The sequence below is a fragment of the Lithobates pipiens genome, unplaced genomic scaffold (genome assembly GCF_037356315.1).
Source record: "Lithobates pipiens isolate NorthernLeopardFrog02 unplaced genomic scaffold, aLitPip1_a1.2 Scaffold_19, whole genome shotgun sequence".
Classification (NCBI taxonomy): Eukaryota; Metazoa; Chordata; class Amphibia; order Anura; family Ranidae; genus Lithobates; species Lithobates pipiens.
Window position 1 is genome coordinate 243,929,594 of NW_027507764.1, and position 19,621 is coordinate 243,949,214.

General features: G+C 40.9%; 1 protein-coding gene across 5 annotated transcripts in view; it reads right to left on the minus strand.

Annotated features, from left to right (window-relative positions):
- The window catches only part of TRIO (trio Rho guanine nucleotide exchange factor), a 751,422-nt gene that overhangs the window by 127,802 nt on the left and 603,999 nt on the right, over positions 1–19,621 (minus strand). For 4 of the 5 annotated variants that reach the window (XM_077491869.1, XM_077491868.1, XM_077491871.1 and 1 more), the window contains exons 35-36: positions 6,321–6,390; positions 4,283–4,372 (exon numbers count right to left, since the gene is read on the minus strand). In XM_077491869.1, coding sequence (XP_077347995.1) covers positions 4,283–4,372; positions 6,321–6,390 — 160 coding nt within the window. Of the gene's footprint in view, positions 1–4,282; positions 4,373–6,320; positions 6,391–19,621 lie in introns of those variants that run through there. The other variant, XR_013277581.1, reaches the window with a different exon arrangement.

Below are 19,621 nucleotides of genomic sequence, written 5' to 3' on the forward strand. Positions count from 1 at the left end.
GGGCTTATTTGGGTGGTAGGGCTTATATTGCAGCCAACACCGACAATCACGCTAGGTCTTATTTTAGGGGAAACAGGGTAGCACCAACATTAGAAGAGTTTTTTTAAACATGCAAATTCCAACTGATAATGTAAGCTCCAAGACCATTCTGGCCTTGGATGCTGCTAAAGCCTTTGACAGTTTGGAATGGGACTATCTCTGGCTGGTGCTGGAGCGATTTGGCTTTGGTCCCTTTTTTATTAAATGGGTAAAATTGCTCTATAATGAGCCTAGAGCAAAAATTAGGATTGGGAGTGAATATTCTGAGACATTCCAGCTGGAGAGAGGGACGAGATAGGGATGTCCCGTCTCCCCTCTTATTTGGAACCCCTGGCGATCATGACGAGATCACGTTCGGATATCCAGGGACTCTGGCGCCAGTTAAAAGAAGACAAAATTGCCCTGTTTGCTGACGACGTCTTGTTTTTCATTGTAGATATTAATTCTTCACCTAATACTGCGATACGTATGGTTGGGGAGTTCAGACAACACTCTGGCCTGGTTAATGGTTAACCAGACCAGAGTGGTCTAGCCTGGTTAATTGGAACAAGTCAGCCTTACTACCATTGGCCTTGTTTGGTGATAAACCATTGCCTATAATCCCCTCCCTGGATGCGATAACCAAGTTAAAATATTTGGGTGTTTGCATCTCTAGTGATGTAAATCGCTATATCAACGATAATTTAGTAACATTATTGTTGAAATTGAAACAGAAGGTGGATGTTTGGTGTCGTCTCCCTCTTTTCGTGGCAGGGCGCTGCAATCTAATTAAGATGATTTGGCTTCCGCAAATGCTGTATATTCTCCAGAACTCTCCAATCTGAATTAGCCAGAAATGGTTTAAGAAGATTGAATCCCTATTTAGGGATTTAATTTGGAAGAAGGGAACGGATTTGTTTGCAAACAATGCAGCTCCCTGTTAGGAAGAGAGGGATGGCGATACCACATTCTAGACTATATTTCTTGTCAGCCCAGCTCCAGCACTTGGTGGGTGGTGGAATTCTAGGGGGGAGAGCCCCGGTAATAGAATGGTGTTAATCGGAGCCCCCCATAATTTATTAGTAGAGGTGTTGGAAGCATTTATCCATATGTGTCCGACGGTTGATTTAATGAGTAGAGTATGGCAGGCAACAAAGGCACTATTGGGATATAATGGGGTAACTAAATATACCCCTCTATGTTATAATAAAAACTTAGCTGAAATAACAGGTATAGAAATACCTAGAGAATGGGAAAGACAGGGTATCTGCCAATTAATTCAGCTATACGAGGGCAACCTTATGAAGCCATTTGAAGATTTGAGACGAGAATTTAATATCTCAAGTAAGGCGTTGTATAAATATCTACAGATTAGACATGGAATTCAAGCCCAATTTAGGTCCTTAACCATTGAATGGGTAAAGACTCCTTTACTCAAAAAAATAATTAAACTTGGTCCAATGAAAGGTTTAATTTCCAAGCTATATGCAAGTCTGGGAGATAGAATTATGAGCGAAAAGGGACTCTAGCAAGATTTGGGTGGGTGAGAGATATAGGGCCGGTAACCCTAGAACACTGGGATAATATACTAGAACAGGGAAGCCTGGTTTTGATATCCCCCTCACAGAGGGTTTCCCATTTGTTTCTTATTTATAGAGCTTATTACAACCCCCAAAAAATGTTTACATTTGGTAGGAAGTCTAATGATGAATGCCCTAGATGTAAGGCGACAGGAGATCTTATCCATATGGCGTGGAAATGTCCAAAGTTATTTAGATATTAGATAGAAATAGCGGAGAGGATAAATAAAATCTTAAAGACTACATTGAAACCCGAGGCTAAGATTTGCCTTCTAGGAAGCCTTGAGGAAGGTAGAATCTTACATCTTACAAAAGGTATCAGTGTTGAGATGTTTATACCAGGCGAGGAGATTAATAGCGCAGGACTGGCAGGCTAAGACCCCCTCACCCTCTTATACTATGGACCGAGTCTATTAACTATATGATATGGAGTAAGAGGGCGATGTACATTAGGCAAAATAACTTACAAAATTAGGCAAAATAACGTAAAGAAGTTTGTAGGCTTATGGAGCCCCTGGCTGAGTGAGATGGGCTGTTCATTGCGGGGGGTGGGGGAGGGGGGCGGCAGTGGGGCGGATAGAGTCCCCCCTGTTGTCACCCACCTGCAAATCTCTTCTGTATAGCTCTTTTCCCACCTATACCTCGGGGTAAAATTTGGGTCTTTTCTCTCTCTGTCTTTTTTTTATTTTTGGTATTAACCAACGAGTAACTTGATTGGCATAATTTGAGACTAGAAGGAGTGTAGTAGGGGGATGGATTTGGGAGGGTTAAGCGGGTATAAAGGAAGGTATGAAAATAATAATAGCTTTTTTCTAATTTGTACTACCTGTTGTATAACATTTTAATAATGTATGTTAAGTTTGTCAATTTGAAATTTAATAAAAAGTAAAGAATTAAAAAAAAATAAAGTGAAGGTAATGCTGCACTATGAACCTAAATACTGTGCGTAATAAAGTGCAAAGGTACTCAATGAAAGATATGGTTGAAAGAGGCAATGTTCAAAGGTCAATATATATCCAGTTCTAGGCAGTATAAAAACGCATCGCATGCCCTGTGATTTCTTCAGATAAAACAATAAAAGTGTATCAATAAGACAATAAAAGTATATCAAACACTCAAATCATTCTTCGTAGAACAGTGATAGGAAATTTATATAATATATATTTCCTATCACTGTTCTACGAAGAATGATTTGAGTGTTTGATATACTTTTATTGTCTTACTGATACACTTATTATTTTATCCAAAGAAATCGCAGGGCATGCAACAAATTTATAATGATTTGAATTAGTTAATGTATGTCAATTATATATATTTTTTAATTTATAGAAAAAAATCATTGTTCTTATAACCAACATTAGTATCATGTTTGTCATACAGATGGAGATGTTACTGTATACATCAGAACAAGTAAAACTGGTTGCAAAGGCAGTTTTTTTTTAATCTTAATGCAGTCTATGCATTAAGATAAAAAGCCTTGTGTGTTCAGCAGTCCCCCTCAGTCCCCCTAATACTTACCTGAGCCTGATCTCAATCCAGTGATGTGCAAGAGAGACTAGACTTTCTGGGACTCTCCCTCCTCATTGGCTGAGACAGCAGCAAAGCACCACTGGCTCCAGCTGCTGTCAGTCAGTGAGCCAATGAGGAGAGAGAGGGGCGGGGCCGGGTCACAGCTCTGTGTCTGAATGGGCACGGGAAACCGTGGCTCGGCTTCCTCCATAGCAAGGTGCTTGCTGTGGGGGCACTCAACAGGAGGGAGGGACCAAGAGCACCGAAGAGGGACCTGATAAAAGAAGGATCTGATTTGCTCTGTGCAAAATCACTGCACAGAGCAGGTATGACATGTTTGTTTGTTTTTTTTAAATTAGACTTTAGTATCACTTTCAAGAAGATATATTTTGGACTGAAAGAACAAGGTATTAAACTATATTTCTGAATGTTAATTTTGCTCAAGCAGAAAGAGTTACAGCTGAAACCATTGTTAATCTGGTCATGCAATAGTAGAATTTAATTAAAATGTTTATGTTTTAGGAACATTTGTTTGATCTTGTAATAGCTGATGGTGTCAATTCAATATTAGTTTCTAACCACAGTACTGAGAAAGTTGGAAGGAGAAAGATAGAAAATTATCCTCAAGCAAATTTTTTTTTATTTTTATTTTTTTAACAGTGAATGTGGTTTTTGTTCAGGAAAGCCCATGATTCTAAAACAGAATGTTAAAATCAAACAAAATGTTGAAGTACTTCTGAACAACGCTTGTCAAGTTTTAGAAAGTATTAAGAATTTTGAGATGCATGTTTGTACAAAAATGTGTTAAAAAATTTTGTAGTGTATGGGCAGTTTTACTCAATGCATTTTCTTTTAAATAAGGTTTCTAGTGAGATGGTCCATCTAAGTTTTACACTATGGGTTGATTTACTAAACAAATACAGCATGCTCAGTTTTAAAGTAAATTTTGACTCAGCGAATGAGATGATTCTTTTCTTATTTCAGTCACCCTCATAATCATTTTTTTTAAAGAGATTTTATAAGGAAAGCAAGATACTTTAGCCACCACAAAGGGTATATTTGTAAATGTGTACAAGACTGGCGATTAGAGTACTTATCCATTCTAAGAGATGAAAACCAAAATTTGCATTTTGAATTAGGCCTAAGGCATATGTCGTGCACAACATTATATTTACCTCAAAATACGTGTCAATATATTCTGCAACAATATGTTCTGACTTTGGTTTATTTTGACAGTAAACAATATACATATGTAGCCTTCTCTCCTGTAAAGAAAAAAAAAGGAGCAAAGATTGAAATGTTCTCTGATCACAGCATAAAACTTTAATTTGATAACATTAGCATTGTAATAGCAATACAATTTTTTTTTTTTTTTTAACGAACGGATAATCTTATGAAAAATCAATCTCCATTCCTTTTGTATCTGTTGGCTATGTTTTACTACCTGCAAGCTGTGATTCCTGCACTAAATGTGTCTCAAGAAACAACTTCTCTCAGCAGATCTGTAGTAATGGATACATGTCACAGAATTCAATGTAGTAAATGTGTGGGGAAGTTCACAAAGTTAAAAAACATTCAAGATCGTTCAGATTAATAGATATAGGCCAGAAATAATAAAAATACAATGTGGAAACGGATATATTAAACTGAAGAACTTAGCCATATTATAGCCAGACCATTGTTCCTAAATGTTAAGGAAAGCTTAATGACAGGTATTGTAAGAGATTCTTAGCAGACCAACCTTTTAACATTCTATGAGGAGCGGAGCTGTAATTTGGATAGAGGAAGGTCTGTGTATCTAAGTTTCGCTAAGGTATTTGATACAGCAACCCACAAATGATTAATTTACAAATTGGGGTCTTTTGGCTTTGATGACCTTGCATGAACCTCAATAAAAAGCTGTGAGCGGGGTGCCCCAGCTCTGTCCTGGGACCAAATGTGTTTAATTTATTCATAAACGATATAGAGGTTGTTATAGGTAGTTCAAGCTCAGTGTTTGCTTATGAACTTTGAACTGGAGAGAGCCAGCGAGAGCAACAAAGCATATAAGGGGGCTGGTGGACCTCAGTTATGAGGAAGTAAAAACACTCTAGTGCTGGGAGAATTTTATTTAATCTTAGTTCTCTTAAAAAGACACATGGTCACACAATGAAGTTGGACAAGAAGCAGTTCAATCAGCAGCTGCGTAAAGGGTTCTTTATTGTTGGGGTGGTAAGAATGTGGAGCTCCTTTTCATAGTTCGTGATGTTGGAGGAGTGTGTAGATAAGTTAAAACATTTAGATGCGTTTCTAAGCGAATACATTGTACTGGACCAAACTGCAGCGATAACTATCACCGGATTGCCTTCTATCTCAATCCAGAAAAGCAAATAAGGAAAGAGTTGAAGGGGAAGGAGGACACAGATATGACTGTTCTGATCCTATGAAGTACCAGAACATACCATGCATATGCAAGAGGATTGCTGTACCCAGAAACTAAACTGTCCAGACTGAGTAAACCTGGAGGCTAAAAAGTTCACATATGGCCTACCTGCAACACAGGTCATGAAAAACATTTGAGCGTAGGACCCCTTCCCCTAATCCAGGCCTTGACATACTATAATCCAACTGAATCTAGCTTAGATAACTTTCCAGCTGGGAGGTCGAGTGTTGTAGAGGCAACCAAATTGCTTAGACCTCCAAAATGTTATTTGAGACACAGAATTTTGCCTGTCCCAAATCCCCAGAACCAGCAAGGCATCAATAATTTATCAGCTTGTCAGGCTGGTAACCTTCATGAGTATTCTCCCAGAATAAGTATTAAGGAGGCTGCCGAGAGGCTGAGCTTTGTTGTGTTCATCTGATACATGCAACAGCTGGATAGGTAAATTAGTTGTCAGCTCCACCCTCCATGTGGAGCCCAGAAACCTGGAATAACATACGCAGGGTGTGTTTTGTGAGATTTGGCAGGCTTGTACCAGTCAGTACAGATGTGTTTAAAATAATTCTGTCCAGAATTTCCATAAATTAGTCTATAACAATCAAGCTTATTAAGACGATCAAATCTCCATCCAAAATATGATTACTTAGGTGTCCCTTAGATCAAAATATTTGTTTATTCGACAAATACTTATTGAATTATAATAAGCAAAACATATTGCCATCTGGTGTCAGTTTAAAAGAAAAAAAATCATGCAAAAAGCAAATGAAAGCCAGTTATATTGGTTTACTTACATGCTTCACAAATATCACTGGCAGCCTTTCTGGGTCTTGCAAACATTTCTCTAGCTCTCCCAAGAAGAACCTGAGAACAAAGAATATGCATTTGAGGTATGTAACATTTCTTGATTGGCTCTAGTGATATTCAGTTGAAAGAAACAGCTTGCTGGGGGAGGGGTTCAAATTCAATAGAAGTATAGTAGAGACGGTTTCCTGTGGCTGAAGAAAGCATTTCATACACATTGTGATAGTGTAGCACAAATTAGCCATAATTAGAAAGCGTGGGTGTTCCAAAAGGACTAGATTTATTGTGACACACCTTTTCATTTCTTTCAGCAACAGATTCCTTTGCAGCTCTCTACATTCACTCACATGACCTAGAAGAGCCACAAAGTAATTCTATGCCAGAAGACTTCCCCTGCCAGATAACATGGTCACATGTTTAAAAGGGTAGCAGGGTAGCATGGTAGCTACATAATGCCCACAATGTGTCAGTCACTGTGGGTCTCACCCATGCCCCTATGACCAGTCTTACCCTAGTAGGCAACAACAAAATACATATCAATTTAAAAACAAACAGTATAGAGATGCCCATCATATACAGTCACACATATATTGAAAAAGATAAAATATAACAACTAATAATATTAAAATCAGTTTAACCAGCCAAAACAGGGAACAACAATAATGCCCCCTAAAGCACAGCAATTAGGGTCACACTTATGCATCATGCACTATAGGTCTGACCCGAGGAATACTGGGAAGTACTCATTACAGAGGGAAGATTACAACAGAGCAAGGAGTGTAAAGATAGTAAACGGTGGAGGCAGCAAACAATCGGACACAAAATAATGCTAAATTCAAAACCGGTACAATGTTGTACCTTGATATCTTACATCCACAACACAAGGATAAATGAGAGGCCTGGCTTACTCCTTTCTTTTCACCCCTCTGCTCATATGAAAATCTGTATGATTCAACTGCTCTATTTCCCAAAACTTTTCTGATCAACTGTTTTACCCACAAGGTTTATAAGGCTTCTGAACTATAAACAAAAAAAAAGTATCATCTAGAAAATGCGTCAACCTGCTGGAAACTATTATTATTATACAAGATTTATATATTGCCAACAGTTTGAGCAGCGCTTTACAACATGAGGGCTGACAGTACAGTTACAATACAATTCAATCTAGGAGTAATTAGAGCTTACAATCTAGGAGATAATAAATTTTTTTTTCCTCTTAGACACTCTCAAATAGAGCTGACACGACGAGTCAACGTAATTGATTACATTGACTACAAAAATACATTGACATGCGTGTAGGGCGTCGATGCGTCACACTGCTCCGTGTCTCCCGCTCTCCTCCGTGCTGCCGTACCCCTCTTCTCCCCCTCGGTGCATCTGTCCCCCTCTGTGCTCCCACCCCCCTCTCCTCTCCCCCTCCGTGCATCTGTCCCCCTCTCTCTTCTCTGTGCCCCCCTCCGTGCTGCCACCCCCCTCGGTATAGCGAGATGGAGAGCGGAGGTAGGAGCCCGTAAACCCGGATCCTTCGTTTTCAGAATGGACAGAGTCAGTGACCACTGACTCCGTCCATTCACATAACTGAAACATTGTAACCACCTGTGATTACAATGTCTCAGTTAATGAATGGAGAGAAGCCGCTGTCTTCTCTCCATTCATTATCAGTGCAGCAGAGGCTGCAGAGAAAGGGACTGGGGAATCTGTGTCCCCAGTCCCTTTCCCTGTCTCAAATGGGAGATGTCAGAGGTCTGTTAAGACCCCTGATATCTCACCATAGCCCCCCCCAACAGGGCTGATAAAAATTGCAATAAATAACAAAAAAAATTGTAAAAAAAAAACAAAAAAAAATAAAAACACATTGACACTGCCCCCACACACCCTCCCCCTTAAAAAAAGAAAGCATTGTAAAAAATTAATTATAAACATTCATGAACTTCTGAACAGAAAATAAAAGTATATATATATATATATATATATATATATATATATATATATATATTCTTTTATCTTAACTTTGCAAAAAATAAGTACATAAAAAAAGGTAAGATAAAAGAATATAAATACATACTTATATATAATATATATATATGTATGTACTAGTTATATTTTTTTTATCTTACCTTTTTTTTATGTACTTATTTTTTTGTAAAGTTATCCAAAGGATTAATTAGCTAATCAAAAAAACAAACCCAAAAAAAACACTAGATTAAAAGAAAAATTTAAAAAAATAATCGTCTAGTCGATGACTAATCCAAAAAATAATCGATAGATTAGTCGACAGACAAACTAATCTTTAGTTGCAGCTCTACTCTCAAACCACCACAGGTTATAAGTTTTAGGGACCAAGTAAAAAAAAACAAAAAAAACAAAAAAAACAAAAAATAAGCTTTAGGGACCATGAAAAAATTTAACTGATTAAATGTTAAACATCATGCATTACTAGAGTTAAGGTATGTACACAGTAAGGGTAGGCAAATTACTATATATACAAATACTGCTTTACTGTTCAGCCAGCCTTTCAAATCAAACACACCTTCCATAGTTACATAGTTAGTAAGGTTGAATAAAGACATCAGTCCATGCAGGTCAACCTGAGTGAGTGTCCACAATTGTCCCTATCCCTGTACATTGCACACTCACATCGGTCCCTAACCTCAAGGAGCCCACAATCCAAGGTCCCCATTCATATACTAGGGCCAATTTTGGACAGAAGCCAATTAACCTACCTGAAATTATGAAAGATCATGATCATTTTTTTACTCCACTGCAGAAGCAGCATTACAACCTGAATGAGAGTATGCAAGTAAAGGAGTAGCAACTCCCTGACAACATCATCACTGTAATCTATAATTAAGTAAGAAAACAACTTTCTAAATTCACAACACTGTAATGAACCCTGGCTGGCATGCAGTAATTACCCTTTCTTTCTCATGCTGATGTTAAGGGGATTACAGTAGTACAAAGGCAAAATGAGATCATTTTTAAGAATATCATCTGCCTACAAATGATTTAATCATGCTTTAGTAAAATTGAACATATAAACGTGATTTTAATGAATTTCCTATATAGTGTATATAGTTTCGAATTTTTAGGGACTTTAATGACTGGCATAGTTCCAGTGGATTGGTGAAAGGCCAATGTGGTGCCCATATTTAAATAGGGATCAAATTTACCAAGTAACTAGAGACCTGTTAAACTCTATAGCTGAGAAGATACTTAGAGTTTAATAAAGGATCACATAGCGGAAAAAGAATAGGATTTTGAAAACAGCTTACCTCAAAAATCCTTTTCTTTGATGTACATCAGGGGACACAGAGCCATAGTAGTAACTATGTGGGTTATATTGGACCATCAGGTGCTGGACACTGGCACGCTCCTTAAGGCGTGAACTTCCCCCCATGTAACCCCTCCCACTACTGGGAGTCCTCAGTTTTGTAGCCAAGCAATCAAAGTGTATAAGAAGAAGGGAGGGACCTCTACGTTCCCTGATGCACATCAAAGAAAAGGATTTTACAGGTAAGCCGTTTTAAAAATCCTATTTTCTTTTCTTATATCAGGGGACACAGAGCCATAGTAATAACTATGTGGGATGTCCCATAGCAATGGCAATAGAAGGGGGGGGAACAAAAAACAGGAGGCCAGAAGACTCATACTGCAGCCTGCAGTATATGCTGTGCCCAAGGGCAATATCCTCATGACCTTTAATATCGATTTGATAAAATCGGATAAACGTATGAACCGAAGACCAAATTGCGGCCTTACAGATCCGAGCTATAGAAGCCTGATGATGCACCACCCAAGAGGCACTAATCGCCCAGGATGAGTGTGCTCTTAATATGAGAAGGAAGAACTTTCTTCTTTAAGCTGAAGCTTGATCAATCACTTGACAAATCCATTTGGAAAATAGTGGATCTTGACACTGCTTGTCCACATCTTGGACCTTCTGGCAGTACAAACAAAACCTGTGTTTTGCGAACCTGAGCAGTCGTCCTTAAATAGACGCTGATCGCTCTTACTACATCAAGAGAATGTAGTGCTTTCTCTTTCCCCAGATTACGGCTCTGGGGAGAAAGAAGGAAGAATATCATCTTGGTTTAAATGAAAACCTGTCACCACTTTTGGTAAGAATTCAGGATGAGGACATAACACCACCTCATCCTTGTATATGATGAACTATGGCTCCTACAAGACAGAGCCGCTAATTCCGATACTCTTCTAGCAGAAGAAATGGCACGCAGAAAAGATTATCTTTCTTGTCAAAGAACCAAAGGGAATTTTTCGTAAGGTTCAAATGGCTGATTTAACAAAGCCGATGAGACCAATTTTAAATCCCAAGGATTTAGAGGTGCCTTGATAGGGGGAATAAACCGTGTTAGCCCCTGAATAAGCTACGCACAAAGAGTGGGAAGCAACAGGCCATAGGAAAAGACATCAACACTGCCTGGATCTGGCTCTTGATACACAAGTCAAGGCCAACTTCATTTCAGATCCCATATGCAGGAATCCTGCCTATTGACATACTTCCTGGGGTGCCAACCCCTGGATCCACACCAAGAAACATATGCCTTCCAGACTCTAAAGTAAGTGATTCTGGAAGCCGGCTTCCTGGCATTAATCAAAGCAGACACTATCGAAGGAGATCACCCACGATCCTTTAGAGTGGGATTCAACAGTTAAACCTGTTAAACTCCTTGTCCGTAAGGCAGGATGAAATACTGGTCATTGTGCAAGAAGGTCTGGCTATAATGGCAGAGTCCAAAGGACTCCTACTGCCATCTTTATGATCTTGATAAATTTAGATCTTCTGGGACCCCGCTGGGGCCGCCAGAATCACCTCCTTTTGTTCCTGCTTAATCCTGCAGAGAAGGCGTGGTAGTAGCAGAACTGGAGGAAATGCGTAGAACAGTGAAAACTTATCCCCTCATCTGTTCCACCTGCTAGCGGACCCCTTGTTCGACATAAAGTTGTCGACCTTATTAATGAATCTGGACGCGAATAGGTCCATGTCCGGAGTACCCCCATCTGACATATTGCTAGGAAGATGTCGGGGTGAATAGCTCATTCTCCCGGAAATAATTGTTGGCGTCTCAAGTAGTATGCCGGAAATATTAAAATTGCCGATAGGCAAGGAGTGTTGTGTTCTGTCAAGGCTAGAACATTATTCACCCCCCTTTTTTGGGCTGCACGACTTCTCGTGCCTCCCCCCTGGTGATCGATGTAAGCCACCACCGTGGCTCTGTCAGACTATTTTTTTTTTTTTTATTCGTTTATTGAGTTTTAGTGCAAGTTGTACAGAGTAAACAATACATTCTGAAAACATAACAATTTGGCTCAGTCGTACACGTCAATTCAATGTACAAGCAGTAAAAGGTATGGAATCGTATGTTGAAAATGTTTAGACGCCTATAAAATGTACACAGGTGCTAATCTGCATGGACGTACCGTGCCATCCTTAGCAAGAGCTCTAGCAACCAGGGGGTCTCCAGCATCCTAGTGACACCCCCCAAGAGAGTAGCATTATAGATCCGCTGTTTCATAGCTATTCGGTCCATGCAGGTCCGTACCAGCACCACGGGCCCATATGGCCGTGGCCCGGTGGGCCAAGAAAGAGGAGATAGATACAGAGAAGCGGAAGAGGAAAGGAGAAGAAAGAGAGAGAGAGAGAGAGAGAGAGAGAGAGAGAGAGAGAGAGAGAGAGAGAGAGAAGAAAAAAAAAAAAGAAGAAGGGGGAGGGAGAGGGATAGGAGTGGGCATTGGAAGGGACCCCACAGGGGGACTCCAGTTCCATCCATGGAAGATGGCCAAAGGCCTGTGTCCAACTTCCCAGATTGACGCGCCAACATAGGCATCAGGCGGGCGCCAGGTCGGCCACAGATGCAACCTCGCGCAGGTATGTCTGAGTGTTTTTTATTGCAGTTTTTTATTTCTGTATGTCTGAGTGTCAGTGAAGTACCTCCAGGGTCTCCACTTCTCACAGAACTTTTCCTCAGTATTGTAAAGGGTGGCGGTCAGTTCCTCCATCCGGAGAACATAATTAACCTTAGAATACCATAAGGTCTTCATAGGGGGTTGGGGTTGCCTCCACATCGCTGGTATGCATACGCGCGCCACGTTCAGTAGTTGCATCGCCAGAGTCTGTTTATACTTCCGGAAGGTCCGGTCTGTCAAATGAAGAAGGCATGCGGCAGGGTTACCCCGAAGATCCACCGAGGTAAGCCGCTTAATCGTCTCCACCACATCCCTCCAGAACGTGTCCAGCATAGGACACGTCCAGAAGATGTGGATCATGGACCCTGTCGCGGACTGACAACGCCAACACTCGTCCGAAATTGAGTCGTTCATCTTATGTAGGAGATAAGGAACCCTATACCAACGGGATACTATTTTGTAGCCAGATTCTTGGAAATAATTTGCGAGTGAGGCCTTGTGTGTCAATGCCAAGATCTTCCCTACCTGTTGGGGGGTAAAGCGTAGTCCCAGGTCCCTTTCCCACTGACGACTGAACGCTGGGGGGGGGCCCAACGTCCATTGACGACAAGAGATTATACAGTAGAGAGAGAGTATGGCGTACAGGCTCAGTCTTATGGCAGATGGTCTCAGGCTCTGTCAGACTTAATCCTGTCAGGACAGTCCCGTAATCTGACCGCCAAAATTCTACGGCCAGATGTACTGCCTGAAACTTCCAACAAAGTTGATAGGCAAGGTACTCTAACCTGGACCATCTCCACTGGACAAAATCTTCTTCCAGGGCTGCTCCCCAGCCTAGAAGGCAGGCATCTGTTAACACCTTGCAGGATAAAGATTTTCCCTCCTGCTGGATAACAACCACCAATTTAGGCTCTGACCTATGTGGGGAGCCAAGCGTATTGGAAACAAACAAGGCCTGAATCCTCTTTATTCCAGACCAACAGGATAGTGTCTTGAAGCAGTCTTTGAATAAATCTGTGCTTAACGGACTGCCCTGAAGGATGTCACCATTTCCCCTAAAAATCTCTTGCAGCCGAATGAAGGAATTTTCCTTTATCCTGATAAGTTGAATTAGTCCTACAATGGAACTGATTCACGACTGGGGTAAGAATACCTTCTTCTGTATGGTATCTATAACCAGCCCCCAAGTAACCTCCTTGATGGTTTTAAGGAGAATCTTCCTAGGCCGAGAATCCAACCTAGAGATTTCAGATATCTACAGCTGAGATCAGACTTTTAGACCTGTAGCTGAATGATCTATTAAAAGTAGATCTTCTAATAGGCTAGGACCGTTATGCCTTGAACCCTTAAACTGGCTAAAGGGGTGCCAGAATCTTCACTGTAGGCTCTGAGACCTTAAAAGGAAACCTTCAGGAACTGGGGAACACTCAGGTTATCCCACAATCCTCGACCTGCGAGAAGACCCTGCCAGTAAACTTTTATTGGCCTTACTACCAAAAAGTACTGGATCCCAGGGCCCAGCTCTTAAAGCATTCGCAAGTAAAACCCTGTGTCTTCGGATGACGAGGCCTAGGTACCATTCATTTAGTCCATTACAGAGACATCAGAACAGATCCATCAGGATGGCTGGCTCTCAAAGGATTACTGCCAGTGGAGCTCAATACAACACATCCTTACATGTGCCCAACACCTTAGACACAGTAGTGGGAGAGGATATATGGGGGAAGTTCACGCCTTAAGGGGTGTGCTAGTGTCCAGCACCTGATGGTCCAATATAACCCACCTAGTTATTACTATGGCTCTGTGTCCCCTGATGTAAGTAAAGAAACAGGATTTTTACAACAGCTTACCTGTAAAATCCTTTTCTTGGAGTACATTATGGGACACAGAGCCACAGTAATTACTGTCTGGGTTATGTAGGCACCTTTTGGTGATGGAGCCACGCCCTTAACAGGAAGTACAATTCCCCATATAGCCCCTCCCCTTACCGGGAGTACCTCAGTTTTGTAGCAAAGCAATACACGTGTAAACCAGAAAGAGGGGAGGGACCTCTGTCCCCCGTGATGTACTCCAAGAAAAAGATTTTTCAGGTAAGCGGTTATAAAAATCCTATATTCTTTATCGTACATCATGGGTCACAGAGCCACAGTAATTACTGTCTGGGATGTCCCAGAGCAATGCCATCTGAGGGAAGAGGACACAACAAAAAGTAGAGTGCAATCAGACCTATACTGCAGCACACTGCACCCAAAGGCGACATTCTCATGCATTCTTTTCTAAAGCAGAAAATAATTTTATTTTTGTTTTGCACAGTATACAAATGGTCTCCCTTTCCACAATTTTTTTTTTATCATTCCTGGGACCTTCTGGCCTGTATTCCTTAGCAGGCTCCCCTTGACGACAGGGGAAGGTTTAGGATGGTCCCACATAAATAAAGAAATAACTTAAAGTGATTATTATTTTTAAATAAAAAAAGAGACTTTACAAACATATTATACTTACCTGCTCTGTGAAATGGTTCCTCCTGGATACTCCTCTTCTCAGGTCCCTTTGCTGGCACTTCTGGTGCCTCCCTCCTGTTGAGTGCCCACACAGCAAGAAGCTTGCTATGGGGCACCCGAGCCTAGCCATAGCTCTGTGTGTCCATTCAGACACAGAACCACAGTTTGGCCCCGTGCCTCTCTCCTGATTGGCTAACTTATTGACAGCAGCAGAAGCCAATGGCACCGCTGCTGTGTCTCAGCCAATCAAGGAGGAGAGTCTTGATGAATAAACCACAGTTGCCATTTGCCTGGCTGACGTCAGAATCAGCTTAATGTGTGGTCTGGAAACTCATCAGGGTATGAGACTTCTTCTCTAGTTTACTTCTAAATACTGAACAGCTGCATTTGAAAATAATTACAGTCGTTTCAGATGCTGATGGACAAAATTACTTGCATTTATAGCAGTGTACAATCATTTATTTTCATCAACGTAGCATATATACAGTGCAGCCCTGTGTGAAGCACACACACGCATTGTTCTGCAAGCCTTTATGTTCACAATCTCTACTGTATGTGTTCTTATTCAGGCAAAAGGCATTACCTCGCTTGTATTTACTGTAGTTCTCAAGGCCATCATGGGTAATATTCACTCCTTGCCTTGCAGTAAACATCAACTCTCTCAAACCGTTCAGAGTAATTGATTCTTACTCTTTAAGAAAGCCCAGGGGAGCACAACGTGTCAGTAGGGCAGAACCTGTATGACCTCACCATGCTGGGAGGAGCCAGGGGCCATTTTGCCGAGTCAACGTATTGCTATTGTGTAAATGCATACTGCGGTCTGACACATTTATGTGTCACTACAAATTGTGAGTGCTATTCTTTTATATGCACTTAATAAATATTACTGGAAATTACACTATCTGTATCTCCTCTTATATTATTTTGAGCCACCTATGCAAGAGCTGTGGAGTATTAAGATGATCCCGAAGTGCTGATGACCTATTGCTTGTGGTATAAAATTGCTGTTGACCACCTTGATAAATTAAAGTGTAAACAGCACGAGGAGATCAGACATTTGACTGGGCACGTAGGTGACTCTTTTGATGGTCTTGTATGGTGGAAGATTTCAGAGGGCGTGGAAATTTTTTTTTTCACATTGTGCTTCGTGGCACATGAAGTATATTCCACGTTTTGGAATAGTCACTTATAATTGGATTGTTTATGGGATTATTTCTCACTACTCATATCTGATTATTGCATGATATGATGATTATATTCACATTTTAAGTTACCGGTAATAGATGATATTTGGTACCAAGGAGCACTTCACTGTTGTTGTAATGTATAGTTACAATTCATGTCAACTGCATCAGGACACCTCATTGGTCCCAACTTTATTCTGCAGCATGACAATGACCAAAATTTAACTACCTGCAGCTAAAAAAAAACAAAAAAAAAAAACAAAATGGGAGTTTTGCAACTGATGTTATGGTCCCAACAGAGCCTTGATCTAAACATCATTGAGGCACTCTGCAATTAATTGCAGATGGGAAATAAGACAGCCAAAGTCTGCAATGGAATTGAGGAATTCAGGATGCCCGAACAACCTACAGTACAAATACGCTCAGAAACTGCATGCAGGTGTATCTAGGACAGTGTTTCTCAACCTCCCTAGTGCAGTGACCCCCTTGATAAAATTTCCCAAGTTGTAGGGACCCCTAACAGTAAAATTATTTTCACAGCATGGATTGTCAGCAACCAAGGTAAGACAAGTAATTTGCACCCCTAACCCACGGACCCAGATCCCTTCCACTCTTACAGTATTAAAATCCCTTATGGTACATTGTGGATGTACCACTCTTACCCTTTGTCCTCCTTTCTTTCCCTTTTATCTTTCTTTATCATAATTTCTTTTTTTTTTTCCCATCCCTCGCTCTAGCCGTCTTTCTTGTTCTTTTTCTTATTCTCTCTCTCCCTTTTCTTTGCTTCTCCCCTTCTTTTTCTCTCCCTTCCATGTATTCAATATTTTTATTCCTTCTCTTACTCCTTGGTGGGGGGTGGGATCAGTGTCAGTGATGGGCGAGGTTCTAATCAGCCAACTTAGGTGCTCTTGATCAAGGTCATCTGCTAATCTGAGAATTGTAGTGGGGACTTTTAATGGCAACTAAAATGACAGGTAGTGTTGCTCACTGTGTCTTCGACTTTGTGATGTCTCATAGCAGTGACACCCATGTCAAAATCAGGAGATAGGGTCTCCTCTAGCCCCTCCCCCTTCACATTCCTCACCAGTCAGCTGACCTCTAGTCTTTGCCCCCCAGCCATGCAGTGAACTAAATGGATGGTTGAGTGGGCTGCCACGGGCAGTCACGAAAAAGCTGGGAGAGCGGTGCAGGCTTCAGGAACAGCCCAGGATTCGGTGACCCCTGGCAAATCATCATTCGACCCCCAGGTTGAGAACCACTGATCTAGGAGATTTGTTGCCGTGTTAAATAAAAAGGATGGTAGCAACAAATATTGGTTTAACTAGATGCCGACCGCCGGCCGTCAAATGACGGCCAGGCGGCGCACCTATTGTGGCGGGAGGCCGTCGTATGAAAGGGAATGGGAATGGGAAAGGGAATGCGCGCGATCGTGTGCGCGCATCCCTGTTTCTTCGGTGGCGGCGTGTCACGGACCTTCAAAAGTGTGATGGGTAGGAATGAAATGAGATGTGTCATTTATGCTCCTAGAATGCCTGAACGTACTACTTCAATGTTCGGCCTCTCTATGTGGCCAGGCTGTGTAAAATTCCTACACATGTGGTGTCGCCATACTCGGGAGGAGTAGCAGAATGTATTTTGGGGTGTAATTTTTGCTATATACATGCTATGTGTTAGAAATATCTTATAAATTTACAATTTTGTGTAAAAAAAAATGCGTTTAAATTTTTTTCCACATATTCCAAAAACTTCTGGAAAAAAATTAACCATTCAAAAGACTCATTATGCCTCACAGATTATACGTTGGGGTGTTTGCTTTCCAAAATGGGGTCATTTTATGGGAAATTCCATTGTCCTGGTACTCCGGGGCTTTCAAAAGTGTAATAGGTGGTTGAGAAATGAGATGCGTCATTTTTGCTCGTAGAACGTCTGAAGGTACTACATCAATGTTGGTGCTCTGTATGTGGCCAGGCTGTGTAAAAGTCTCACACATGTGGTATCGCCGTACTCAGGAAGAGTAGCAGAATGTATTTTGGGGTGTAATTTGTTGTATGCATATGCTGTGTGTGAGAAATAACCTGATAATATGACAATTTAGTAAAAAAAAAAAAAAAAAAATCTTCATTTTGCAAAGAATTGTGGGAAAAAATGACAACTTAAAAAAACTCACCATGCTACTTTACTTAATACCTTGGGATGTCTACTTTGTAAAAAGGGGTCATTTGGGGGGTATTTGTACTTTCCTGACTTGTTAGTGTCTCAAGAAATGAGATACACCTGATGTACTGAAGCCCTGATCAGATGTGATCAATTTTCAGTGATTGGCACCATAGTTTGTAGACTCTATGACTTTCACAAAGACCAAATAATATATACTAATGTGGGTTATTTTTACCAAAGATATGTAGCAGTATAAATTTTGGCCAAAATTTATGAAGAAAAATTACTAATTCGCAAAAATTTATGACAGAAACAAAGAAAAAGGCATTTTTTTCACAAAATTTAGGTTTTATTTTATTTATAGCACAAAAAATAAAAAACCCACTAGTGATTAAATACCACTAAAAGAAAGCTCTATTTGTGTGGAAAAAAGGACGCAAGTTTCATATGGATACAGTGTTGGATGCCTGAGTAATTGTCATTCAAACTGTGAGAGCGCTGAAAGCTGAAAATTGGTCTGGTCAGGAAGGGGGTGTAACTGCACTGTATTGAGGTGGTTAAAGGAGAAGTATGGGCTTGACTTTTTTGTTTTTTTACTTACCTAGGTGGATGCAGCATCAGTCCAATGCTGCTTCTGTCCCCCTGCATTTCTGCACTGAGAAACAAGCCATCAAACACCGCCAATGGCTCGGTTCTCTTGGCTCCGAGAGCTCTCCTACTCTGCTCCTTCACGCTCACTGGAGTGCTGAGCTGTGGTGCATTGGGGAACAGCCATCTCAGCGGATTGCTGAGCGGCCATCAGTCCAGGCACCTAGCGGATTCAGACTTCCACAGCCGGGATGATGTGGTGGCTGGACTGATCTTGGTGACGTTAGCAGAGTGCGGACTTCAGACCGCTCTCTGCTGAAAACGGGATCACAGGAGTGCAAAATGAATTGCACTCCTGTGACCTGGAGAAGTCCAGCCAAAGGAGCTCCTATAACCCTTTTGGACTTCTCCTACAACCCTTTTGAGACCAGGGTTTTTGACGCTTAGACACCCAGACTAATATTAGCATTGTTGGTATTCATAAGTTAACTTCGGTCTGCGAACTAGGAACTCACACAGTTAAACATTCCCAGTTCTCTGCTACAAAGTTAATTAACATTCTTATAGCAAGGAGAATTTTACATTTGTCACGTTCAAATAAACTTCATCATTTACAATATTTTAAAAGAAAAACTAAATCTTGTTTGTGGTATTGTTGTATGACATCAGTGTACTTGAACATGGGTCTGCGTCAAATATTTTAACATGTTGCTTACATTATAAAACAAACTAACTTTCAAAGTACAGTACAACTATTCTATAATGATCGACACTACAGCAAGTCCTCTATCCAAAAACAAATTCTGTTCCGGAAGCTTGTTCGTAAGTCCAAAAAAGATCAGTGCTCGCAGCCTTTGTCTGCAAACACAGTGTGTTCTGGTGGGGGGAGTTCCCCTGACATAACACAACAGTACAGCCGGGAAGATCACTGCACAA